The 21669-nt window shown below is 54.5% G+C and overlaps 8 protein-coding genes across 8 annotated transcripts; 5 read left to right on the plus strand and 3 right to left on the minus strand.

The window, feature by feature from the left end:
• Positions 1-2056: 2056 nt before the first annotated feature.
• Positions 2057-2278, minus strand: ColSpa_06372 (uncharacterized protein; the record flags this gene model as incomplete). The annotated part of the gene is given in 2 exon segments (XM_049272584.1): positions 2057-2113; positions 2129-2278. 2 exon segments carry the CDS (start codon positions 2276-2278, stop codon positions 2057-2059), a joined length of 207 nt encoding a protein of 68 aa, XP_049128541.1.
• Positions 2279-4197: 1919 nt separating this feature from the next.
• ColSpa_06373 (putative permease) lies at positions 4198-4800 on the minus strand (the record flags this gene model as incomplete). Its single annotated transcript, XM_049272585.1, has 1 exon — positions 4198-4800. The coding sequence occupies one exon, from the start codon at positions 4798-4800 to the stop codon at positions 4198-4200; it is 603 nt and encodes a 200-aa protein (XP_049128542.1).
• A 1061-nt stretch (positions 4801-5861) lies between these two features.
• On the plus strand, positions 5862-6571 carry ColSpa_06374 (protein hob3; the record flags this gene model as incomplete). The annotated part of the gene is made up of 3 exons (XM_049272586.1): positions 5862-6007; positions 6063-6121; positions 6177-6571. 3 exons carry the CDS (start codon positions 5862-5864, stop codon positions 6569-6571), a joined length of 600 nt encoding a protein of 199 aa, XP_049128543.1.
• Positions 6572-7099: 528 nt separating this feature from the next.
• On the minus strand, positions 7100-7807 carry ColSpa_06375 (mRNA-decapping enzyme subunit 1; the record flags this gene model as incomplete). Its single annotated transcript, XM_049272587.1, has 1 exon — positions 7100-7807. One exon carries the CDS (start codon positions 7805-7807, stop codon positions 7100-7102), a length of 708 nt encoding a protein of 235 aa, XP_049128544.1.
• A 1166-nt stretch (positions 7808-8973) lies between these two features.
• On the plus strand, positions 8974-12039 carry ColSpa_06376 (type II inositol polyphosphate 5-phosphatase 15; the record flags this gene model as incomplete). The annotated part of the gene is made up of 1 exon (XM_049272588.1): positions 8974-12039. The coding sequence occupies one exon, from the start codon at positions 8974-8976 to the stop codon at positions 12037-12039; it is 3066 nt and encodes a 1021-aa protein (XP_049128545.1).
• Positions 12040-14343: 2304 nt separating this feature from the next.
• Positions 14344-15870, plus strand: ColSpa_06377 (uncharacterized protein; the record flags this gene model as incomplete). Its single annotated transcript, XM_049272589.1, has 1 exon — positions 14344-15870. One exon carries the CDS (start codon positions 14344-14346, stop codon positions 15868-15870), a length of 1527 nt encoding a protein of 508 aa, XP_049128546.1.
• A 723-nt stretch (positions 15871-16593) lies between these two features.
• ColSpa_06378 (uncharacterized protein) lies at positions 16594-17309 on the plus strand (the record flags this gene model as incomplete). Its single annotated transcript, XM_049272590.1, has 2 exons — positions 16594-17093; positions 17210-17309. 2 exons carry the CDS (start codon positions 16594-16596, stop codon positions 17307-17309), a joined length of 600 nt encoding a protein of 199 aa, XP_049128547.1.
• A 2637-nt stretch (positions 17310-19946) lies between these two features.
• Positions 19947-20759, plus strand: ColSpa_06379 (uncharacterized protein; the record flags this gene model as incomplete). The annotated part of the gene is made up of 2 exons (XM_049272591.1): positions 19947-20277; positions 20509-20759. The coding sequence occupies 2 exons, from the start codon at positions 19947-19949 to the stop codon at positions 20757-20759; spliced, it is 582 nt and encodes a 193-aa protein (XP_049128548.1).
• Between the last annotated feature and the right edge of the window lie 910 nt (positions 20760-21669).

The following is a 21669-nucleotide window of genomic DNA, read 5'->3' on the forward strand; positions in this document are numbered from 1 at the left end:
AAGTCTCTTCTTTAACATGTTACATACACAGCTGAATCCTCCTCTTCACAGGCGCACATGTGCGCGGCCGGGGTTTCGAGAGAGAAAAACGAGCTTTACAAGAGGTCGCGGCGGACGAACTCGTCGTACAGGGCCTTACCGAGGCCAGCGGGGAAGGCTCGACGATGACGCCGGCGGACTTGAGGGCGGAGATCTTGGAGTCGGCACCGCCCTTGCCGCCAGAGACGATGGCACCGGCGTGACCCATGCGGCGGCCAGGAGGAGCAGAGATACCGGCGATGAAGGAAACGACGGGCTTGCCACCGTTGACGGTGTTGTTGGCGCGGAGGAAGTCGGCAGCGTCCTCCTCGGCGGAACCACCAATCTCACCGATCATGATGATGCCGTCCGTCTCCTCGTCCTTGAGGAAGACGTTGAGGCAGTCGATGAAGTTGGTGCCGCTGAAGGGGTCACCGCCGATACCGACGACGAGGGACTGGCCGAGGCCAGCCTGGGTGGTCTGGTTGACGGCCTCGTAGGTGAGGGTGCCGGAACGGGAGACGATGCCGATGCGGCCGCGCTTGTGAATGAAGCCGGGCATGATGCCGATCTTGCACTGGCCGGGAGCGATGATACCGGGGCAGTTGGGGCCGACGAGGCGGGTCTTGGATTGCGTCTTCAGCATGTTGGTGATGCGGACCATGTCTAGGCGTCTGGTGAGTACTTGAAGCTCAGGGGATCCCATCACTGCTCGGGAGGGATGGAAGGCCTACCATGCTGGGGGATACCCTCGGTAATGCAGACGACGAGGGGGATCTCGGCGGCGATGGCCTCCTCGATACCGGCGGCAGCCAGAGGGGGGCTATTGTTCCATGGTCAACATCCTGCTCAGTGATTGTTTTCATATCGCAATGACATACGGGACGAAGATAGCGGTGGCATCAGCGCCAGTCTCCTTGACGGCCTCGCTGACGTTGCCGAAGACGGGAAGACCCAGGTGCTCCTGGCCAGCCTTCTTGGGGTTCGTTCCACCGACAACCTTGGTGCCTATACGCCCATTGATATCAGTCTCGGAATGTTTCCAACGTTCGCGTGTGCGTCGGCGCGCGCGCAGCGATTAGCTACGCAATTGCCTCGGAGTTATCATTGCGTACCGTAGTCGATGGCCTGTTGAGCGTGGAAGCTGTTTCGCGTAGAGCACGTTAGTAAAATAGCTCTCTTGACACGGCTTGCGCGGGCTCTAATAACAGATATCGCGAGATAGCCAGCCCCGAAACAGGGGGGTTTGTTCGGCCCTCGGTCGTCGGAGGAAGATAACACCACTTACGTTCCCTGCTTGCCAGTGAAGCCCTGGAAAAGCACCTTGGTCTCGGAGTTGATGCGCAGGTTGTCGATGGTCTTGGAGTAAGGGCCAGCCTGGGACACGCTGTATGCGCGCTTCGCGGCCTGGTTGAGCAGCTTGCCTGCCGGCCGCATCTGTCTCAGGGACTGCATCTTGGCGGTATATGTGTGGTGTTGTAGATGTTGCGAGAAAAGCGCAGCTTCAAAAAGAGCAGCGCCAATTAAGGAGAGGGAGGGTATGATCCGAAGAGGGAGATTCGTTGGAGTAAGGTAGAGGAGGATGCGGCTATCGTGGAAAAAAGAAGACAGCTGCTGCAAGCAATTCACGTCACTTGCCGAAAAAGAAGGGTCGGACTGAACTGGAAAGAGACACACAGCAAAACTTGAACCGAGCTCTCTGCGAGACAACCGGGTCTGCAGCGCGAGCCACGAGGAGCCACGGGGGCCGGCAGCCCGGGAAAACCCGCGCCAGTCGGTAGTGCAGATGATCCGGCCGGACCAATCGACACCGCGGCAATCAGCACGAGCGACAGCTGCGACGGCATCCAGTCCAGGACTGCAGGGTACGTACTGGGTATGGCATGGGAGCTTGATGTGTGGCGTTGAGATATCATAATGTGGCTGATTACCCCACCATCCAGCACCTTGCATTTGACGGTCCCTCCAAAATTTCTAGGTCAAGAACCGGACGTCAATTCCAACTGTGACTCTATCCGACGGCTCGAAGCGACGTGGGCTACACTACGGCAGATAGGCGAATCGACCCGACAAACTCGTAGGCATCTTGGAATCTCTGCAGAGAACTCACCTCGGCCAAACGGCCTAGCAACCAGTCAAGATGGCCACCACCACCGCCACCGTCACTAAGTCTCGGTCCAAGAACGATAACCTGCCACCCGAGAATGAGCGCTTTCTGCGATGCTGCGCCGATATTGCCAACGCCCTGATCGAAGACCATGAGGCTGTCAGAGACCCCAAAATTCCGCACAAGGACCTCAACCTCAACGCCCTGCGCAACAAGTTTTCGAGGAAGCACAAGCTGGCCAACATCCCACCATTAACTGCGATCATCGCCGCGATCCCCGAGCACTACAAAAAATACATCTTGCCAAAACTGATAGCCAAGCCGATTCGTACGTTCTTCCCCAGGTTTTAGGATTTCGAAAGGGTCTGACCAGCTTTGTAGGAACATCATCAGGTATCGCAGTGGTGGCTGTCATGTGCAAACCCCACAGATGCCCGCATATCGCTTACACCGGCAACATCTGCGTCTACTGCCCCGGCGGGCCCGACTCCGACTTTGAGTACAGCACACAGTCCTACACTGGATATGAACCGACGTCGATGCGAGCGATCCGAGCACGATACGACCCCTTCGAACAGGCCCGCGGCCGCGTTGACCAGCTCAAGTCCCTGGGCCACTCCGTCGACAAAGTCGAGTACATCATTATGGGCGGTACTTTCATGTCCCTGCCGGTGCCGTACAGAGAGGACTTTATCGCCCAACTACACAATGCGCTCAGTGGATATCAGACATCCAATGTTGACGAAGCTGTGGAAGCTAGTGAGATGAGCAACATCAAGTGCGTCGGAATCACAATCGAAACGAGGCCGGACTACTGCTGGCAGCCCCATCTGACGGACATGCTGCGGTATGGCTGCACGAGACTGGAAATCGGAGTGCAGTCACTCTACGAGGACGTTGCGCGAGATACGAACCGCGGACACACTGTCGCAGCCGTCGCCGAGACGTTCTGCTTGGCTAAGGACGCCGGATTCAAGGTTGTCAGCCACATGATGCCTGATCTGCCCAACGTGGGCATGGAGAGAGACCTGGACCAGTTCCGAGAGTATTTTGAGAACCCGGCGTTCCGCACTGACGGTCTCAAGATCTACCCGACCCTCGTCATCAGAGGCACTGGCTTGTACGAACTGTGGCGAACGGGTCGTTACCAAAACTACACACCAAACGGCCTCATTGACCTTGTCGCTCGGATCTTGGCATTGATCCCGCCATGGACCCGTATCTACCGTGTCCAGAGAGATATCCCCATGCCTTTGGTCACGTCTGGTGTGGAGAATGGCAACTTGCGAGAGCTGGCGTTGGCGAGAATGAAGGACTTTGGCACGACTTGCCGAGATGTGCGAACGCGTGAGGTCGGAGTGAACGAAGTGAAGAACAAGATTCGGCCCAATCAAATCGAGCTCGTCAGACGAGACTACACGGCCAACGGCGGATGGGAGACGTTCCTGGCATACGAGGACCCGAAGCAGGATATCCTTGTTGCTTTGCTCCGTTTGCGCAAGTGCACTGAGAAGTACACCTACCGTGAGGAGCTTGTTGGACAGCCGACTAGTCTGGTGCGAGAGCTGCACGTGTATGGTACCGCGGTGCCAGTGCATGCCCGAGACCCGAAGAAGTTCCAGCACCAGGGTTTCGGCACCCTTCTCATGGAGGAGGCCGAGAGAATCGCGAGGGACGAGCATGGCAGTGAGAAGATTAGTGTCATTTCTGGTGTAGGTGTGAGGAGTTACTACGCCAAGCTCGGATACTGGCTCGACGGGCCGTACATGAGCAAGTGGCTCGATGGCCGGCCTGGACCTGATGAGGCTACCTGAAGATGCCCTAGGGACCTTTGACGATTCGACGGACGCGAATGCATGACCATGAAGAACATTGCGTTGTTCGAAGCCAGGCGCGTCCGGCACCAGAGATGCAATCGCCTCTGGTTGATGGCCGGGGAATAGTCTACGCTTTAAGGGCTCGGCTCTCCGAAGCTGCGAACCGGCGTGTCAGGCTCGCGGCGCAGCGTCGAGGAGGGTGTTGGAGCAGAAAGAAGCTCCACGGGTCTAGGGTGACTGGAACCACGGAGGGCCTCATTTCCCAGCTGCAGCCGCCAACTTCTCCTCCCACGCGAGAAGGCATTCGAGGGCTCCTGATCCTGCGTTGGCCTCAAGGGCAGACCACTGATGCCTTGACATGGGCTTGAGCACATAGTTAGATACAGTAGCCTTCTCGCGCTCTTCCGGCCGCCCAATACCAATGCATATCCTCGCCCACTCGGATCCCGGGTAGTCTGCCTGGCGAAGACATGCGTTGACGCTCTTTACTCCGTTGTGACCTCTGTGACTGCTCTTCCACTTTCTCGTCTTGACGAAGCCCAGCTCCTCCTCCAAGTCGTCATGGACGAGAATGAGACTCAGATCTGCCGGATCACGCGTACCGAGCGTCTCCTTCCACGCCTTGGCGACCCATTTGCCGGAGACGTTCATGATGGCGGGACTCTGGATCATGGCGTACTTGGGGCCGATCGACGCCAAACATGAGCTGCCGCCGAAGCGACCCCTGTGGAAAGCTGGCTGAGAAGGTCCCAAGAGTTTCTGGAGATGGTTAAGGGCGTGGTGGCCAGCAGAGTGAAGTGTGTTGTAGTATGGTTCAGGGTTTCCCAGGCTGATGAGCAGGAAGCGAGGGGCGGCCATCTTTGCTGATAGTTCAGATGAGCTGCTGGTAGTGGTGGTGATGGTGGTGGTGTGAAGGGTGAGGATGAAATTTGAAATTGGGGCGGTTGTCAGAGAAGCTTAAAGGGATTGGAAACAATGCTTGGAGATTCTGTTTTGGTGATATGTATATTCCAGTCATGGATTTATAATGGCGGGAGTGAGTCCATATGCACAACCGCGAAAATATGGCGGACAGCATTTGCGCACTCCCTCCGAAGGCTGCCTGCAGTGCTGCGCCACATACTTGCCGGCGCTAAGACGAACTAGCACCGAGCCAGGAGCCGTGGCGCAGTCTGCGCCTCTGTCGCTGACGTCGGTTTCCGCTGCCGGGCGCTCGTTGGGTTTCCCCAGCCTGCATTGATGAGTGATTCGTCCGCGCAATCAAAACCTCCCCGGACGCATTTCCTTTCTTTCCCATTAACCTTTGGACGACGAAACGGCCTTCACACGAACGATACCCCGCGAACCACCCAGCGATCACCACACACCGCCCGAGCACACTCTCCGACTACAGAGTTTTTTGTTTTGTTTCCCCCTTACAAACACTGAAAGAGTAACACATCGGAATTAGACCAAGATGTCGTGGGCAGGTACGACTCACTCCTATGGATGACCCCTCATTGCTCAGCGCAAGTCGGGCGAGGAAAACCGGTCTGGACTGGACTGACGGAACGACGGCAGGCTTCAAGAAAAATGTCAACCGCGCGACGACGCAGGTGATGATGAAGACGGGTGAGCCCCTTTCCTGCCCAACCAGCGGCCGTGATGCGAGGTTCTGATCTTGGCAGGTCATGTGGAGAAGACCAACGATCGAGACTACGAGGTTGAGGAGAGGTGGGCAACAACACCCCCAGCTAAAGATCCACGACGACAGCGTATACTGAGACTTTTCAATGCAGACGATTCAGAACCATGGAGACTGCTTCGTTACGGTTGCAGAAGGAGGCGAAGGGATACCTGGACTCATTGCGAGGTGTGTTTGTGGCGGTGGTCCGTTCTCCGGCCGACGATGGCGGTGGGCTAACCCAATATGCCAAGCCATGACTGCTTCCCAGATGCGCATTGCCGAGACGATAGACGCCTTTTACGGAGACGCTGGAGCGAAGGACGGTGTGAGCAGAAGCTACAAGCAGGCCGTGGAGGACCTCGACGCGGAGACGATCAAGGCGCTAGACGGTCCTTATCAGTACGATGCCTACCGCAGTCTCGACCACGCAGGACCAAACTAACTCTCGGCGCAGACAAACCGTCCTCGAACCAATCTCACGCTTCTGCGCCTACTTCCCCGACGTCAACGAATGTCAGTACCCCCGAGGAACTGCCCCGCACCCGTAGGCGCTGACCCCACCATCTAGGTATCAAGAAGCGCGGTCACAAGCTCCTTGACTACGACGCGCTGCGCGCCAAGGTCAAAAAGCTCGTCGAGAAGCCCGACAAGGACGTTACGAAGCTGCCGCGCGCCGAGAAGGAGATGGAGATGGCCAAGGCCGCCTACGAGCAGCTCAACGAGCAGCTGTCGACGGAGCTGCCGCAGCTCATCGACCTCCGCGTGCCGTACCTCGACCCCACCTTTGAAGCCCTCGTCAAGATCCAGCTGCGCTTCTGCGCCGAGGCTTACAGCCGTATGGCGCAGGTGCAGCAGTACCTCGATGCCGACACGCGAGAACAGTACGCGCAGGGCCAGCTGGACCAGCGCGTGGAGCAGGTGTTGCAGGAGATTCGGGAGCTCAGCATCAGCGGCACGGTATGAGCGAGGCGTCCTTCCATCCTTGTTCTTTGGAGTGGGGTTTCACACGACACCTTTGTGGTAATGGGCGCGGGGGGGTTTTACGGGCATGGTCTGGGATGGGCCAGGCTTATGAGAGGTTGTAATAGAAAAAGGCCTCGCCTAGACTTGCGAGTCATGACGGGGAACATCACGAAAGCCCCATGACGACTTTGCATCATTGTATGAAAAAAATGACTTGTCTTTCTTCTTAATCAAGGGTATCGCTGTTTTACCATTGCTCTCTTTTCCGGAGCCCCCCCCTTATGCAGATGATTCGTCAGGTTCGTGATCAATATAGACTATCCTCATGCCTTTTCACAGCGACATGCGCGTGCCTCAAAGCGGAGTACACTTTAGCAACAGCTTCGCCATCCAAGGTTGAGGTTCCCTAGGCTGATAGGCCCCTCCCTCTCGATTCCTGTCCCTCCACACATCGGGATCCTCCACCACGCCCCAGCTCTTCATCACCAGCGCCCGCTCCTTGGCCTCCGCATCAGAAACCACGAGCTCCTAGCCCTTGACCCCGTTCTGCGCGCCAAACAGGTCGCTCAGGCTCAGCCTCCTCCCAATGGCCTGCATCGCGGGGCCCACCTCCTCCTGCTGCGCGGGGGCCCCGGCGACGCCCGCGCCGGCGTTTTGCTCCTCTGCGATGCGGACGTGCTTGAGCGTCTCGGCGATGAGGGCGGCGTTCATCACGCGCGTGTCGTCCTTGTCGGCGTGGATCCAGATGCCCATGACCTTGTTGCTCTCCTCTTCGCCCCGCAGGCGGAAGATGTAGATCTCATCAACCACCTCGAAGTCGGCCACATCCCCCAGGTCGAGGATCACATTCTCCAGGCCGCGGCGGTTCAGCACGAAGATGCAGGCGCGCGGCGCCGCGGGGACGGCGCCGGGGGCCGGGTCCTGCATGCAGAGGAAGTAGGTGCCCTCGATACCAGTCTTGTCCCAGCCGGGCAGTGAGGGGTTAAAGGTGTAGACGACGGCGTTGGCGGCGATGGAGAGGGTGGAGTTGATGGAGGGGAGGTAGCGGCGCAGGACGGAGAGGTTGAGCTCCGTGTTGGTGCGGTTGAATAGGGCCGGGTTCGGGACCGGGACCGGGTGGGAGTCGACGTAATGGGCAGCGTCGGATTCGTAGTCAGATTGCACAGGACGGGGACCATAACCGGTTGCGGAGGAGTGGCGCGCGTGTCCACGTTTGCGGGGGGTTGGACGGGACATTGTGGTTGGATGAGATGCGATGTGGGTGATGGGTGTTTGGTGGAAGGCGGTCGGATTCCAAACGTAGTGCCGAGACGTGCTTGGGTCGTTTTCTCTGTCGATTGGTGATGATGGGAGTGGACAGGGTATCTTTTAAGCAGTTATCCAGCGGAGAGTGAGGGGCTGGTCGTGGGTGTGAGTTGTGGTGATATTGGAGCTGTGGAATGGGATCGTGAGTTGTCGATGTCAGGCTGAGCAACAAGATCGCAGCACAACACTTGCCGAGGGTGGGCCCGAAACAGCCTTACCTTATCGCCCTCTGTCCCTCCCTTATCGGACCTTGTCGCAACAGGTTAGCCGTGTCTACCCCGCCAATCCCAGCGCGGTGGCAGTGCAGAGTCAGTATGCAGAAAGGGGGGGGGCCTCGAAGTAAACCCCCTGTCATTCCAAAGTCAGTGGCACGGCGGCGTTTTCAGCGGTGTCGCATGCCCTGCTGCAGTGTGTGATGTGATTGACTGCGACGGTGCAACCTCGAATCATTCAGAGGCCCAGAACCCGCACGTCACTGGTCTCTGTTGTGGATATGCGAGAAACACTGGCTGGCTGAAGTCTCCGTTCCGTCATCTTCAGGATCCGGCCCAGATCCCGGTGACAATCCTTTCCCCCACCCCAACTTTTATGCCTTTTCGTGCCTGGTCGAGAGAGAGAGTCTGCATCTACCCCTTACTCCATCTACACTTACACTTAATCCGCACTTATTCAGTACATCGTGTCGCCGCCCCACCGCTTTCTCCTTTCGCGTCGTGTCGAGCTCCGGCTCGTCCGCACTTTTCTGGGGTGGTTTCATCCGTTTCTACCTTGGTGTACGCGTCTCTTCCGACCATTCCTCGGCATCCGTTGTCCCTTTAGTCCGCATAACTGTCGCCATCCTGGTCCGTGACCTCACTTACGGTGACTCGTAGCCACGCCGGAATTGCCAACATCATGCGCCGGGCGTCTCCGGACTGATCGACGACCACCACACCAAAAGTCATAGGCGTCCCAGAACGGCCTCGTGTCTCACCCTCCTCCTCCTCTCTGCCGCTTCCCGAGTGCGGCACTCAAAACCCCGAAGCTTCCTCTCCATCTCGAGCTCGAATCCCTAGCCAACTCGACCCTAGCAACAGCGCATAGCTGGGCTTCCTGAGATGGCGCCCTCTGAGACCATCCCCTCGACGACCTCAGACCCCGTCGACCTGACCTCGACGCCGCACTCTCTGGCCCGCGCCGTCTACGCCCGCCGCGCAGAATACGTCCGCCCCCATCGGATCCGTGTCAAGATCGGAACATGGAACGTTGCGGCGTGTCCCGGCACCGACAAAGATCTTGCGAGCTGGTTCGTCGACGGATATGGCCTCGACGCGACCCTTTCCAAGCTTGACGTGTCTGACCACGACACGGTCGAAACGAACCCTCTGCCCGCCACCAAAAAAGAATCGGACGACCAGGACCCTAATGCCTCCGTGCACCTGGTCGGGGGGGACAAGATTGGGCTATACGTCTTGGGCTTGCAGGAGATCGTCGACCTGAACATGGCGAGGGACTACATGACCCGCATGTCCTCCGACCCGGCGCCCATGAGAAAGTGGAAAGAAGCGCTCGAGGACGCCATGCCAGAGGGGTACGAGCTGGTCGCCGCCGAGCAAATGTCCGGCCTGCTGCTGCTAGCGTATGCTTCCCCAGAAGTCGCGCCGACTGTCAGCAACGTAAGCACCGTCTCGGTAGGGACGGGTCTGTTTGGATACCTTGGGAACAAGGGCGCCGTAACGACCCGGATGCTGCTTGGCGAAACAACCCGCATGGTCTTTGTCAACTGCCACCTTGCTAGCGGCGCAGAGCAGACGTACTTGGACCGGAGGCTTTGGGACATTGGCCAGATCATGACTCGAACCCAGTTCGACCCCATCAACCTGGCTGGGGAGAACGACGCCGAGGCGGAGAAGATTGGCGATGAGGATTTTGCGTTCTGGCTGGGCGACTTGAACTTCCGTGTCGACGGCCTTCCCGGAAACGATATCCGCCGACTGCTTCTGCTGCATACCCGCGGAGAATACGATCTGGACAAGAAAGGCCGGAAAGTCATTGCGGGCGAGGAGATTTTGGTGGTTAAGAGCTCCAAGGGGGTTGACAGCGACGATGACACGTCTACTGTTGACACTAGTCTGTCGTCGCCTAGCTTCGATGATTCGGCAAGCTCCTTGCCAGACCCCGACGACTTTCTGCCAGATCCCGGTGAAGACCCTGCCTCGTTACAGGCAACTCTAGACTCCCTCTTACCCCATGACCAGCTGCGGAGGGTGATCAAGGAGAAGAAAGCCTTCCATGACGGGTGGCGAGAAGGCCCAATCACCTTCCTGCCATCGTACAAGTACGACGTCGGTACTGTCAGTCTCTTTGACTCGAGCGAGAAACAAAGAGCCCCGAGTTGGTGCGATCGCATCTTGTACAGAACAAGGAAGGACAGGGAGGAACACGAGCAAAAGGTGAGGGACGCGGAGGAGGCAAAGAAGAAGGACGAGGAAATGACCGCGCGGGGTATTGACCACGCAACGGACGACGACGACGTCCTCTTCAGCTACGATCCCGATGCGGACGGCGAAGAGCTCCCAACTGGCGAGGCCGGGCTTGATTACGACGAATACGAAGAAGACAACAACGAGCCGGAGGAAGTCGTCACGAAGGAAGGCTTCACAGACAGGATACAGCTCGACATTTATACCTCTCACCAACGGATCGTATCGTCAGACCATAAACCCATCATCTCCATCTTTACGCTCGACTACGATGCGGTTGTACCTGACCTAAAGGCCAAGGTTCATGCCGAAGTCGCAAAGGAGCTTGATCGGGCCGAGAACGAGGGACGGCCGCTGATCACGCTTATTCTCGACAACCAGAATACGCAAGTAGAGGAAGAACATGAGTCCATGGGCCTCGGCGAGGCTGTCGATTTTGGCGAAATTGGCTTCCGCAGCAGACACACTGCGAGCCTGACAATAGCGAATACCGGCCGAGTGCCGGCCAAGTTCGCTTTCGTCGAGAAGCCCACGATTGAGGAAGACTCGGATACTTCCAGCCCACCGGCTTGGTTAAGCTCATCGTTCAAGCGGACAAGCAGCGAAGAGAACGGTGAAGAGTCGCCAGATCTTGGCAGTGAGGTGACGTTGGAGCCGGGCGAGACGGTCAGCGGCGTTCTTGAGGTCTACGTCAGCGACATAACTCACGCACGAGCTCTCAATGATGGCCATGCGTCACTGGAAGACATCCTAGTGCTTCGGGTAGAAGACGGCAGAGATCACTTCATCCCCGTCCGCGCATCCTGGCTCCCGACATGTTTCGGCCGCTCGATTGACGAGCTCATCCGCGTCCCTGACGGAGGCATCCGGGCTTTCCTCCAGTCTAGAGCGGACAAGGGGTCCAGTTCCATTCCGTACGACCTCGACGTCCACTGCGCCGCCCCGAAAGAGCTGTTCAAACTCACAGAGGCCGTCGAGGTCATGACGGCTCGCGCCATCGCTGATGCGAATATGATCGAGGAGCATATCATTCCTGTCGACAAGCCTGGTTGGCCATTCGACGAGACGGCGTGGCTTTTCAAAGACCAAGAGTCTAGGGACAGCCAGATAGTTGCCCTGATTGAGGCGCTCGACAACGACAAACCTCTCATCGATGCCCTCCCTGTCGAAGTGCCGTCTCTCTATCGACTCGAAGTCCTTGCCGAGGTCCTGCTCCTCTTCCTGAGCGGCCTCACCGACGGCATCATCACGGCTGCCCTCTGGGCTAAGATCGAGCTCGCGATTCCAAGCCTCGGCAGCGCCGCCACGCGCTCGTGCTCCGAGGTCGAAGATGACAAGACCTCAGTCCTAGACATCCTCGCCATGGCGCCGAACCACAACATTGCCTTTGTATTCCTCACAGCGACGCTGTCCAAGGTTGTCGCCGAGCTAGCGCCCATCTCGAGGTCCGAGGCCGAGGCGCTCACAATGCCGAGGCCTAATCGCCGGAGTCTGAGTTTCAGACGGCCGACGGGCGGCAGCGCGGCTGCGGAAGCGGCGCTAGCGAGGAGGCGGACGAGGGAGAGGAGGGTAGGCGAGGTCTTTGGCAAGGCGGTTTGTCGTGTGGGCTTGCCGGCGAGGGATAAGGAGAGGAAGGCGATCGAGGAGAAGATGAGGGGCGCATTGGAGATTTTCGTGAGGAGGCCGTTGGAGGACGGATGACTCTGAGGCTGAGTGGGCGCTTAAGTTTTGAATGATAAAACAAACGTAGAGAAATGATACCTGCTTGTACGACTGTTACTATTTCTCTCCTTCGATGTGTCGGTCTGAGTGTATTCATGTGTTGACTTCTGCCCCGTAATACATTAGGATGATGGTCCTCGGCTTTCACAAGCTGAAGGCTTTCCCAAAGTGCTTTTAATGCTGTTCTGCCACAGGGCTGACTTTCGGCTAAGTTGCGTTGGTCTAGTTGCAACGCACTTTGGGGAGCGGCTGCTTCGGACGAAGAGTCCTTTGGGTTCGGCATTGGTTTAGCAATGGTGATCGAAGCGCACCATTTAGAACTTGGACTTGGGTTATGGCGTAACCTCTTGACTGGGGCAAGGCGACCTTTTCTTGTTTCATAGCCGAGCATGTCGCTTGGTTAAGAAAGCAGCTTGGCCCATTTTGGATGACAACGTGATACTGGTCTTGATGCCTGCCGGACCCAAAGAGCACTTGGCTTTGTGGGAGTAAACAATCCCGGCAAAGAACATCAAGGCTGTACTTTGTGTCTGGAAGTTTCTCTGTTTGCTTGTGGGCGTTGGTTCATCGAAGCGATGTGACGGAAACGCATCCGGTCTCAAGACCCCTGACTTCCTGCAAGGATGTGGAACAACTTGCAATGAATGTCCCGGTAGAACGTCGGAGTTTGTTACTCTTCGTTTTCCCGTGTTTGTTCTACGATTCTCTTTGAGACGCAATCCTCGGGCTGACACTTTAATGTAAATCCTTTGAACAACGGGAGACTTGACAGATGCCAAAGAGAAGAGAGGCTCCGAGCTACAGGGATCAATATCACAAAAGGACGAACGTCTTTGAAAGCATCTCTAAAAGGGGTTTTCGATATAACTGCCCATAAAAAAGAAGTACTTCAGAGTTTCAGGGGTTTGTAGCTAATGTATCTTATCGCAACGTTCGTTCGATTTGTCACGTAGAGCTGCTTGAACAGGTCTTGAGATAAAAGCGTGCGGGAGAAGATGAAACTTGACACAGCACGTGGTGTTCAGTGCTTGGTTATTGAGTAACAGACGGCAACCATGCCCAAATTTTGGTATGTATATCAAAGAGGATGTATTCAGGAGATGAGGGTGCTGCTTGAGGGACATGGGACGAGCTGTCGAGCCATACATGGGAGAGAAAGGCTACAACTTCCAAGGGTATCGACTTGGGCCAGCGAAAGCTGGGTCTAAACTATTCGGGAATGAGACCTGCCCTTAGAGACAGTTTGATAGTCTTGAGGAGCGTCCGGGCACCCTCAAGAAAGAGCCTGTGGCTCGGCTAGAAGAACATCCTAGTGGACCGAAACGCCATCTTCCACTTTAACTCGTTTGTCACACTCGAGCATATATGATTCAACACTGCATCCATAAAGAAAAAACGATGTGAGATTTTAGATTTCGACAAGTTCGAAGAAATCATAACACCACGTGACTCTTCGTCGCTTAGCGATTGGAGCAACTGTTCGATCCGACATCTTCTGAGTTATTTCATAACCCTGCAACTGTACGGCTTTACGAATGACATTTCTTTCTCTCAGCTGCCTTTTATACAAACAACATCCAGATGTAGAAGGTGTTGCTCAGTTGAGTACATGAACGGAGCCTACAGAGAAGATGAATGCGTTATGGATTGGGGTTCAACTCTTACGAGGGTGGAACGAACGGCACGGCCGTTGGTGTCTAAAAAGGTTGACGATTTCGACTACGCTTCTGCCAGATGGGACATTGAAGTTGTGAGGCAGAATGGGATGGTATTCAGTGGATTCAAAGGCTAGTTCAGGTTATAGTAAAAACGAACAGTGGAGCAGTGTAGTTGACGGACCATACCAAGTGTATATAGAAATACAGTCCTCATGAACTAGCCATGTCTAGCGTTCATATGAAGGCTCCGAGTGAACTGTGAGTATTTCGTCAAGTAGCTATAGGCTGGCTCCTTCCTTCCATCAGAAGATGGCTCAAAATTCACTCTCAAAGCTCAAGATCTATACCCTTTGATCCCGACTTTCACTCCTTCTCAATCCCTCACTTCTCACTTCCCACTTTTCACTTCAAAAGAGCTCTCCTACTTTCTCTCCTATTTCATCTTTCACTCTAGCGAGGTTTCAGCTTCTGGTCTCTTTGAAGACTCGCTTCGCTGCTGTCTCGACTTTTGACCACTTCATCTTCATCCATTATCTTGCACCCCTTGGCCGTCCCAACTCTTCTTTCGGAATTCTCGCTTTCCCGTCTTCTTTCATCCCAGATCTGATATCACCCCGCAACCGCGATGGCAAGGATTACCGATCTCTCGAATGAGCTCTTGCTTCATATCGGCTCCTTTCTCCACCTCCGCCTTTCGGCCAAGCAATTCTTTCGTGCGCAACGCGAAGAAAAAGGACGCGAACTTATCCTACATGAACACAGAGCTTCCTTCCTGAACCTCTGCGTTGTGTCGAAGCGGTTCAACGGCGTCTTCACCAGGGAGCTGTATCGTTTTGCCAGCATTCAGAGTCGCAACGGCCCTCGTCAGCTGTTATCACTCCTCCGCCTCCTTCGATTCAAACCCGGCTTATTCCACTGCATTGAACGAGTTTATCTAGACCTCAGACCAGCCCCATATGGCGGCTCGTCTCTCAGCCACACACAGATGCTTCCGATGAAGACCTGGGCAGAAGAGCTAGGCCTCACCGTCGACAACAATATCATGACGACACTGGCGTTGTGGCAATCACACGATGGGAGAATTCTGTCGTCTCAGTTCTCCCCAGAGGAGAGACGAAACTTTTGGCAAGTAGAGCAGAACAGTCTCGCTGTTCTTGCGGCAATCCTCCTCGCCAGCCTTCACAGGGCTCAAGAAGTCGCCTTTTCGACGACCGCCGGCGTTCTTCGTCATATTCCAGTCTGCCTGGGCATTGCTGGCAGCCAGAGTAATGCGCCGCAGGGCAACCTCCTTCCAGCGCTAAAGTCACTGGTACTGCGGTCCGCGGGCACGCAAATAACAGACATCGAAACGCACCGACTCTCCCAAACCGAGATCCACCACCTGACTGCAATGTGGAAGAGCATCTCCGAGGTATGCCTGAATGAGATCTGTATCTCCCAGGACGAGAACATCGACGAAGCCGAGAAGCCAGAAAGCCGTGTCGCCAGCCTTATTTTTCAGAATGTTCATTTCCGTCACGGCGACAGTTCCATCGAAACTCTCTTGGTTGGCTACCGTAATATTTCAAAGTTTGGATGCTATAATACCGGCACCATCTTTCATCCGTTTGGCTTCTTCTTGCCTACACCCCGCAGGCTCACCGATGCCTTGGCTAACGAAATTCGAGCGAACAAGCTGAAGAGCCTCTGCATCTACATGGATCCCTTTCCGAAGATTGATACCTGTCGGGTAAAGGATGTGATTAAGGAGGAAAGTAAGGCATGTAAGCCACTGGAAGCTCTAGGCAGTCTAGAAGCCTTCTCCAACCTTGAGCTCCTCTATATCGACAAGTGGAGCTTCAGAAACGGACCCAAGACAAACGTCCTTGTCAAGCAGAGAAGCAAAGCAGGCGATCTAGTTCAAGCTGAAGTCGAGGTGCACGACGTCATTCTCACACTTCCTCATTCACTGAGGTGGCTCGCCGTGGGCGGCTGCACCGATGGAGTTACGGGAAGCGTATCGTGGTTTGCAAACAACCGTCGAAGTATGCCCCATTTCTACGCGCTGGCGATACGCCGCTGCAAGGCAGAGGGTTATGAGGCCCTGACCAAAGAGTTAAGAGGGTGGATAAAGTTCTCAGCCTGCCATTTTGTTCCTTTTGAACTCTTGTGAGTGATCGGTACTCGGATACATTGCACACTCCCGCCTTTCGCTCATCCTATCTCGCTAGTAACTATCGCTAACAGGAACTGGTGGCTGGGAAACTGTTTGAGAACTGAGATGAAAATACACAAAAGGTTCGGTACCTTTCAGTTTGGGATCGCCGATCAATGTCGAGGCGCATGATGCGGCTTGGGCGGGAAGTGAACAGTGGATGAAATCGGGGCACGCTGGGCAGGCTGCATCGTGGATGGTCTGGGCTAAATGATCGAGGTATTGTGGCTACAAGGTGTATGAGTTTTAAAGTAGCTAGCGAAAGAAATCATCATAACTGACGTCGTTCCGGATACTAATTTTACAATGCCGTTTGCATAGGATCGCAACAACATTGGGCGTGACGTGAGGACCGAGATGCATGGGTCTGCATCGCCGGGCGAGATGCGCCGACCGATGCGGGGACTGTGCCTTGTACCTAATGCGAAATTCCTTAAGAATATAGCATCTCATAAACCAAAGTGGCTTAGGTGGTTCGATGCATATGCGTGGCACATCCGTCCTGTCTCAATGCAAGTCGCCTGTGCCGTCGTGGCCCGCCTGTAGGCGGTCTGGATTTAAGACAACGTCTAACAGCCTTCTTTGCCCTTTCGATTCCATTCCACCCTGAAATCCAGTCTTGCTTCATCTTCCAACCTCCGTGAGAGCGCCGATGACACCAGTTTCCCGACACTACCAACCATGGCAAAGCTCACAGACCTCCCAACAGAACTCCTGCTTACGATTGTCTCCTTTCTCAGGAGCAACCAACCCGCCAAGAAACGCCTCCTCGACGCTAGCGTCAGCAGAAAGCGCAACGTGCTCGCAAAGACCCTTCACCGTGAGAGGTCCTCCGTAATCAATCTCTCCAGCGCCTGCAAAACCTTGCACGAGGCGCTAAAGACGGAGAGATACCGCTTCGTCAGCATCCACGGACACAACAGTGCCCAGAAGCTGCTCTCCTTGCTGCGGCTCATCCGTGTACGTCCAGAGATTGGTGAATGCATCCAGCAGTTGCATCTGCAGCTCATCCCACTCGCATGCGATGTCACATCGGTGAGCTTTGAGCAACTTCGTTCTCTGAAGAGCTGGGCGGAACCAATCGGCGTCACAATTGAAGACACAACTCTGTCGAACGCACTTAAATACGAATACGAAGAAGATCTCGAAAACTCAGGATATTATGGACACAGCGCCAATAAGTATGAACACGACAAAACATGTCTTCGTATCCTTTGCCTCATGTTGTTCTATTATCTTCGGGACGTCAAGGAGATCACTTTCTCAACATCTTGCGAACTATTCTCCACCCTCCCAGATCAACTCAATACCAGTCGACCAAAGTCACATTCATGGCCAAGCAGCCTTCCATCTCTTCGATCAATGGCATTCGAGACCAACCTGCCCTCCTTGGGTGAATCAGATTGTATGCGCTCTTGCGACATTGTAGCAATGACCGAAGTAGCAAGGGGCGTCTCCGAGGTCTATTTGCGCGGCTTTGGCCTCTATCACAGTGCAGGGATGACATGTTCAAACAACCATCTCCAGAGCCTTGTTCTGCAAGACGTTTATATTCCTCACAGAAAAAGCTCGGTGTATGTCTTTCTAGAGTCCTGCAGGAACCTCTCCAAATTCATCTACATAAGAAGCAACAACATCCATCAAACCTTTGAGTATTCAATACCCTATCCATCGAGAATTCAAGAAGCCTTGAGAAGCAGCCGGAATTCCTTGAAAACACTGTGCTTCTATTATGGCCCAAATCATATGGAACGTGAGATCGACCGGTTCTTTGATTCTTTTGAGAAGTTTCCCTGCTTGGAGAACTTGTGGGTTGACGCTTGGAGCTGTGGATGGGCTGTAGGAGACAATATCGAAAGCGACGTCGAGATTGAATCCGAATCCAACTTCGGCGAGGAGGTAATAATACCAGCCTCCGCGACCAAGCTGATTCAGAATCTTCCCCCTTCTCTGCGGCGTCTTCATATTGATGGTCCCGTTGACCGCATTTACGACAGCCTGAGATGGCTCGCAAACAACTGCAGAGACGGGATGATGCCCCACCTCAAGGAGCTGGCTTTCGATGACCTAGACTCCAGAATAGCATCTGAGAAGCTCAAGGTAATGTTGAGGGAGGTGGGGGTTAAGAAATGTAGCGTAGACACGAACCTTATTATGTGGTGAGGCAAAAGGCGCCACCGGCACCTCAACTCTAATCAAACAAATGGCACGGCTGTGCAAGAGCTAGTACCTTGGAAATGACCAAGCAGACAGGAGGATTCCCAGAAGGATACTTAGACAGAAGCCTTTCATGATGACGGGTACGCCTGGGTCTGAATGATAATAAGTCCCCAAACTTTGGCAACGCCCAGTAAATACTTCAGGGAAACGAATGGCCTGAGAAGTTGTATCGATTAGACTTGTGATTAGATGACACGGTATTGTTAGCGGAGACGACGTTGCGATACGACTGCCTCTCGGATTCAAACGCCAGGTTCAGTTCGAAGTGGTACCTTTTAGCAGCCAGCTTAGGATATGAGAATGTAAAAGGGCTAAATCGCTTAACTTCAAATACTTCGACAGATCACAATCTGACACTCTTTCGTCTCCCAACTGGTCATTCTTTAAACATGCCATGGTCTCGCCACTTTGTCATCGCGTCGGTCGAGTTAAGGAGAAGGCTTGTTTGGGCGGATGCTAATGGAGCAAAAAGAAAAAAGCTCTGTAGGAAAAAATATCGTCGTTTCATATAATCTGCATCTCGAATGGTGTTGCTAGATAAATGCAACCTACTTTTCTGAAGTATGATCATTGCTAGGTTGATTGTGAGGCGGACATGGACTCAATGCGCCATCGAGTAATGCAGCCACCTGCCCAGCATGATGACTGTTGGCGGCCTGCATCGCCACATTCGACGTCAGCCTCATTTTGCTTCAGACAATAGGACACGGATATTAAGCCGACCCCGTAGAACGTCGCATAGTGGGAGCACCTGTGCAGAGATCGATCCCATGCATTGAACCTTATCCGCAAATAGAACGTCTTACGAACTTCTCGTCGGAGATGTTGCACAGGCACGGATATGGCAATTATCTTCTGTTTGAGCTGAACTGAACCGTGCGCATCCCACAATTTTTGGACGAGATGGGGTCTAATAAGCTCAACTGTCCGCTCGCTCGTGGATCCTCATATGCCAGATTAAACAACAGCTTAACAGTCGTTCTTCAATTATTGTGTGCGACTTTGATAGGTTTCATACGAAAACGGAATTTAGGGCAGGCAATTACTCTAAGATTGGTTTTCTGGCCGTAATAAACGTGTCACATAAAGTTGATTGTAAACAGGACTAGGTAGTAAAACCTCTTCGAATAGTCTCTACTAGAAAGTGAACGCAATATTAATCCATTCATTACGTTGAATTCAATCTTGTCGTATGTCTTATAAATGTCAAGAAATAATACTACAGAAACCCCAAAGCAACTAGCCTAATATATTACGACTAGGCTGCAAGCACGGCTTAGAGAAGGTGGCAGTATTACAAACATACTGCAACAACAGAGCAGAAACAGAGGTCTCTCATCCATAACTCGCGAGTGTGGCAGTTTACTTTTTCTCGGATTGCCCTTGGTTCTGGTCATATTCTCCAAAATCGTATCCTTGCATAGGCAAAACCGTCTCCTTGCGACGGCGTCTGCGCTTGCGCCACATGAGGAAGCCGCCCAAAAGGATGGACAGTGTTACTACCAGTCACATTGAGTCAGCGATTTGTTATACTGTCAAAGCGTAAATTGTTGGTGTTAGAGGGCTTACATAGGAGTCCCAGCATGCCAACAACGGCCCCAACAATACCGGTGAGGAATGGGTTACCCTGGGTCATGTTAATATTGATGCCCGGTTGATCGAGCTTTCTTCCTCCTCCACTATTACCACCCTCGGCATTGGTCAAGCCTGCGTTTTGAGCGGGGAGAATTGTGGCAACCACTGTAACGGTTTCGGGAGCAAGGGTAACTGTCACAGTACTTGTAGGACTTCGAACTGGTGGCGTCGATGGTGGCATGCCCGGAGGCGGTGGTGGGGGCATGCCCGGAGGAGGAGGTGGTGGCATGCCCGGCCCCGGTGGCGGCGGTGGTGGCATGCCCGGTCCTGGTGGCGGTGGTGGTGGCATTCCCGGAGGCGGAGGAGGAGGGCCTCCTGGAGGAGGTGGTGGTGGCATTCCCGGAGGCGGAGGGGGAGGTCCTCCTGGAGGAGGCGGGGGAGGAGGGCCTCCTGGAGGAGGCGGTGGTGGCATGCCCGGTCCTGGTGGCGGTGGTGGTGGTGGTGGCATTCCCGGTCCTGGTGGCGGTGGTGGTGGTGGTGGCATTCCCGGTCCTGGTGGCGGTGGTGGTGGTGGCATTCCCGGAGGCGGAGGAGGGCCTCCTGGAGGAGGCGGTGGAGGCATGCCTGGAGGAGGCGGTGGAGGCATTACTGGAGGTGGCGTTGGTGGAGGAGACGTTGGTGGAGGAGACGTTGGCGGAGGTGGCGTTGGTGGAGGTGTCTGGTCTCGCAGTGGAGGTTCTAATTCTTCACCAAAAGGAAGTGGTTTCGGTTCTGGTGGGGTTGGTGGCAATTCTGGATCAGGTCGTGGAAACTCGTCAGAAGGAGGCGGTGTTGCAGGGCGTGTGGCTGTCAGGAGACTGGGAGGAAGAGGACCGCCCGGAGGAGGCGGTGGTGGCATGCCCGGGCCCGGTGGCGGTGGTAGTGGCATGCCCGGGCCCGGTGGCGGCTGTGGTGGCATGCCCGGGCCCGGTGGCGGTGGTAGTGGCATGCCTGGTCCCGGTGGTGGTGGCATTCCCGGAGGACCAGGAGGTAGTTGTCGCCTTTGGTGTTGACTACCCGTGTTGAGGTTCAACATTGACGGGGGGGCTTCCTCCGAGTAACGGAGAAACCAGCCATTTTACCAGATAGACTCGATATCTATTCTGATCCTGCTTTGATGTCAGTGGATGCAACAAGTTCGTCGAATCTCGACCACTACATGGGATGTGTAGTATTAGTTCATGAAGATTGATCTAACGGCTTGGACATACTGTAAGGCAAACGCTCAACGAGTCATACTATTCGGCTGTGGTCCGTCGACTGAGGTGAGGTAAAGTGTCCAGTCGGCTCGTGTAACGATAAAGATGTTGATGAACGACGCGAGAATCGAGGCTTTTTATGGATAAACAAAGTAGGGCGAGACGGAAATAGGAAACGGATCTTTGTGGTTTACATCTCAAGGAATTTTACCTTTTGGGTTGCGGATCTATTCTTGGCATCCCGCGGGGGAATCCTGTCGTCGGAACTTTCCTATCACCCCGCTCGTGCTATGCTCTTCGGCGTCGGGGACGACGTCTGAAGTTCGGCGCCTCGCTTTCCAGTTTTCTCACGCTTTCCGGCCATGAACCACTCACTCTGGATTGGCAGCTGTGAAACAGAGTCAATTACAACATCTGATGAGGGGGGAACCTCCAGCGAACTGCTAAAAATAGGTGTCTGCACATCCCTTTGCCCCGATGCAAGTGTCGCTGCGAGGTTGATAGAATATGTCCCGCGAAAGTTTCTTGTTGGAACTGAGTTACTGTAAAAGAGGGGTTTGGTAACAAGAGCTTTGCTACCAAGGATAGAGAACGAAAATTTTGTCAGTCCAGGTTCTGCCGTCTCTTGGCGATCTGAAAGAAGAGGCCAAGACACTGGACAGACGTCGGATCAATATCGACGCATCTAGGGCGATGACCACTGAGAATAGCTGTGGTGACTACG

The sequence above is a fragment of the Colletotrichum spaethianum genome (assembly GCF_022836535.1).
Source record: "Colletotrichum spaethianum MAFF 239500 DNA, contig15, whole genome shotgun sequence".
Taxonomy (NCBI): domain Eukaryota; kingdom Fungi; phylum Ascomycota; class Sordariomycetes; order Glomerellales; family Glomerellaceae; genus Colletotrichum; species Colletotrichum spaethianum.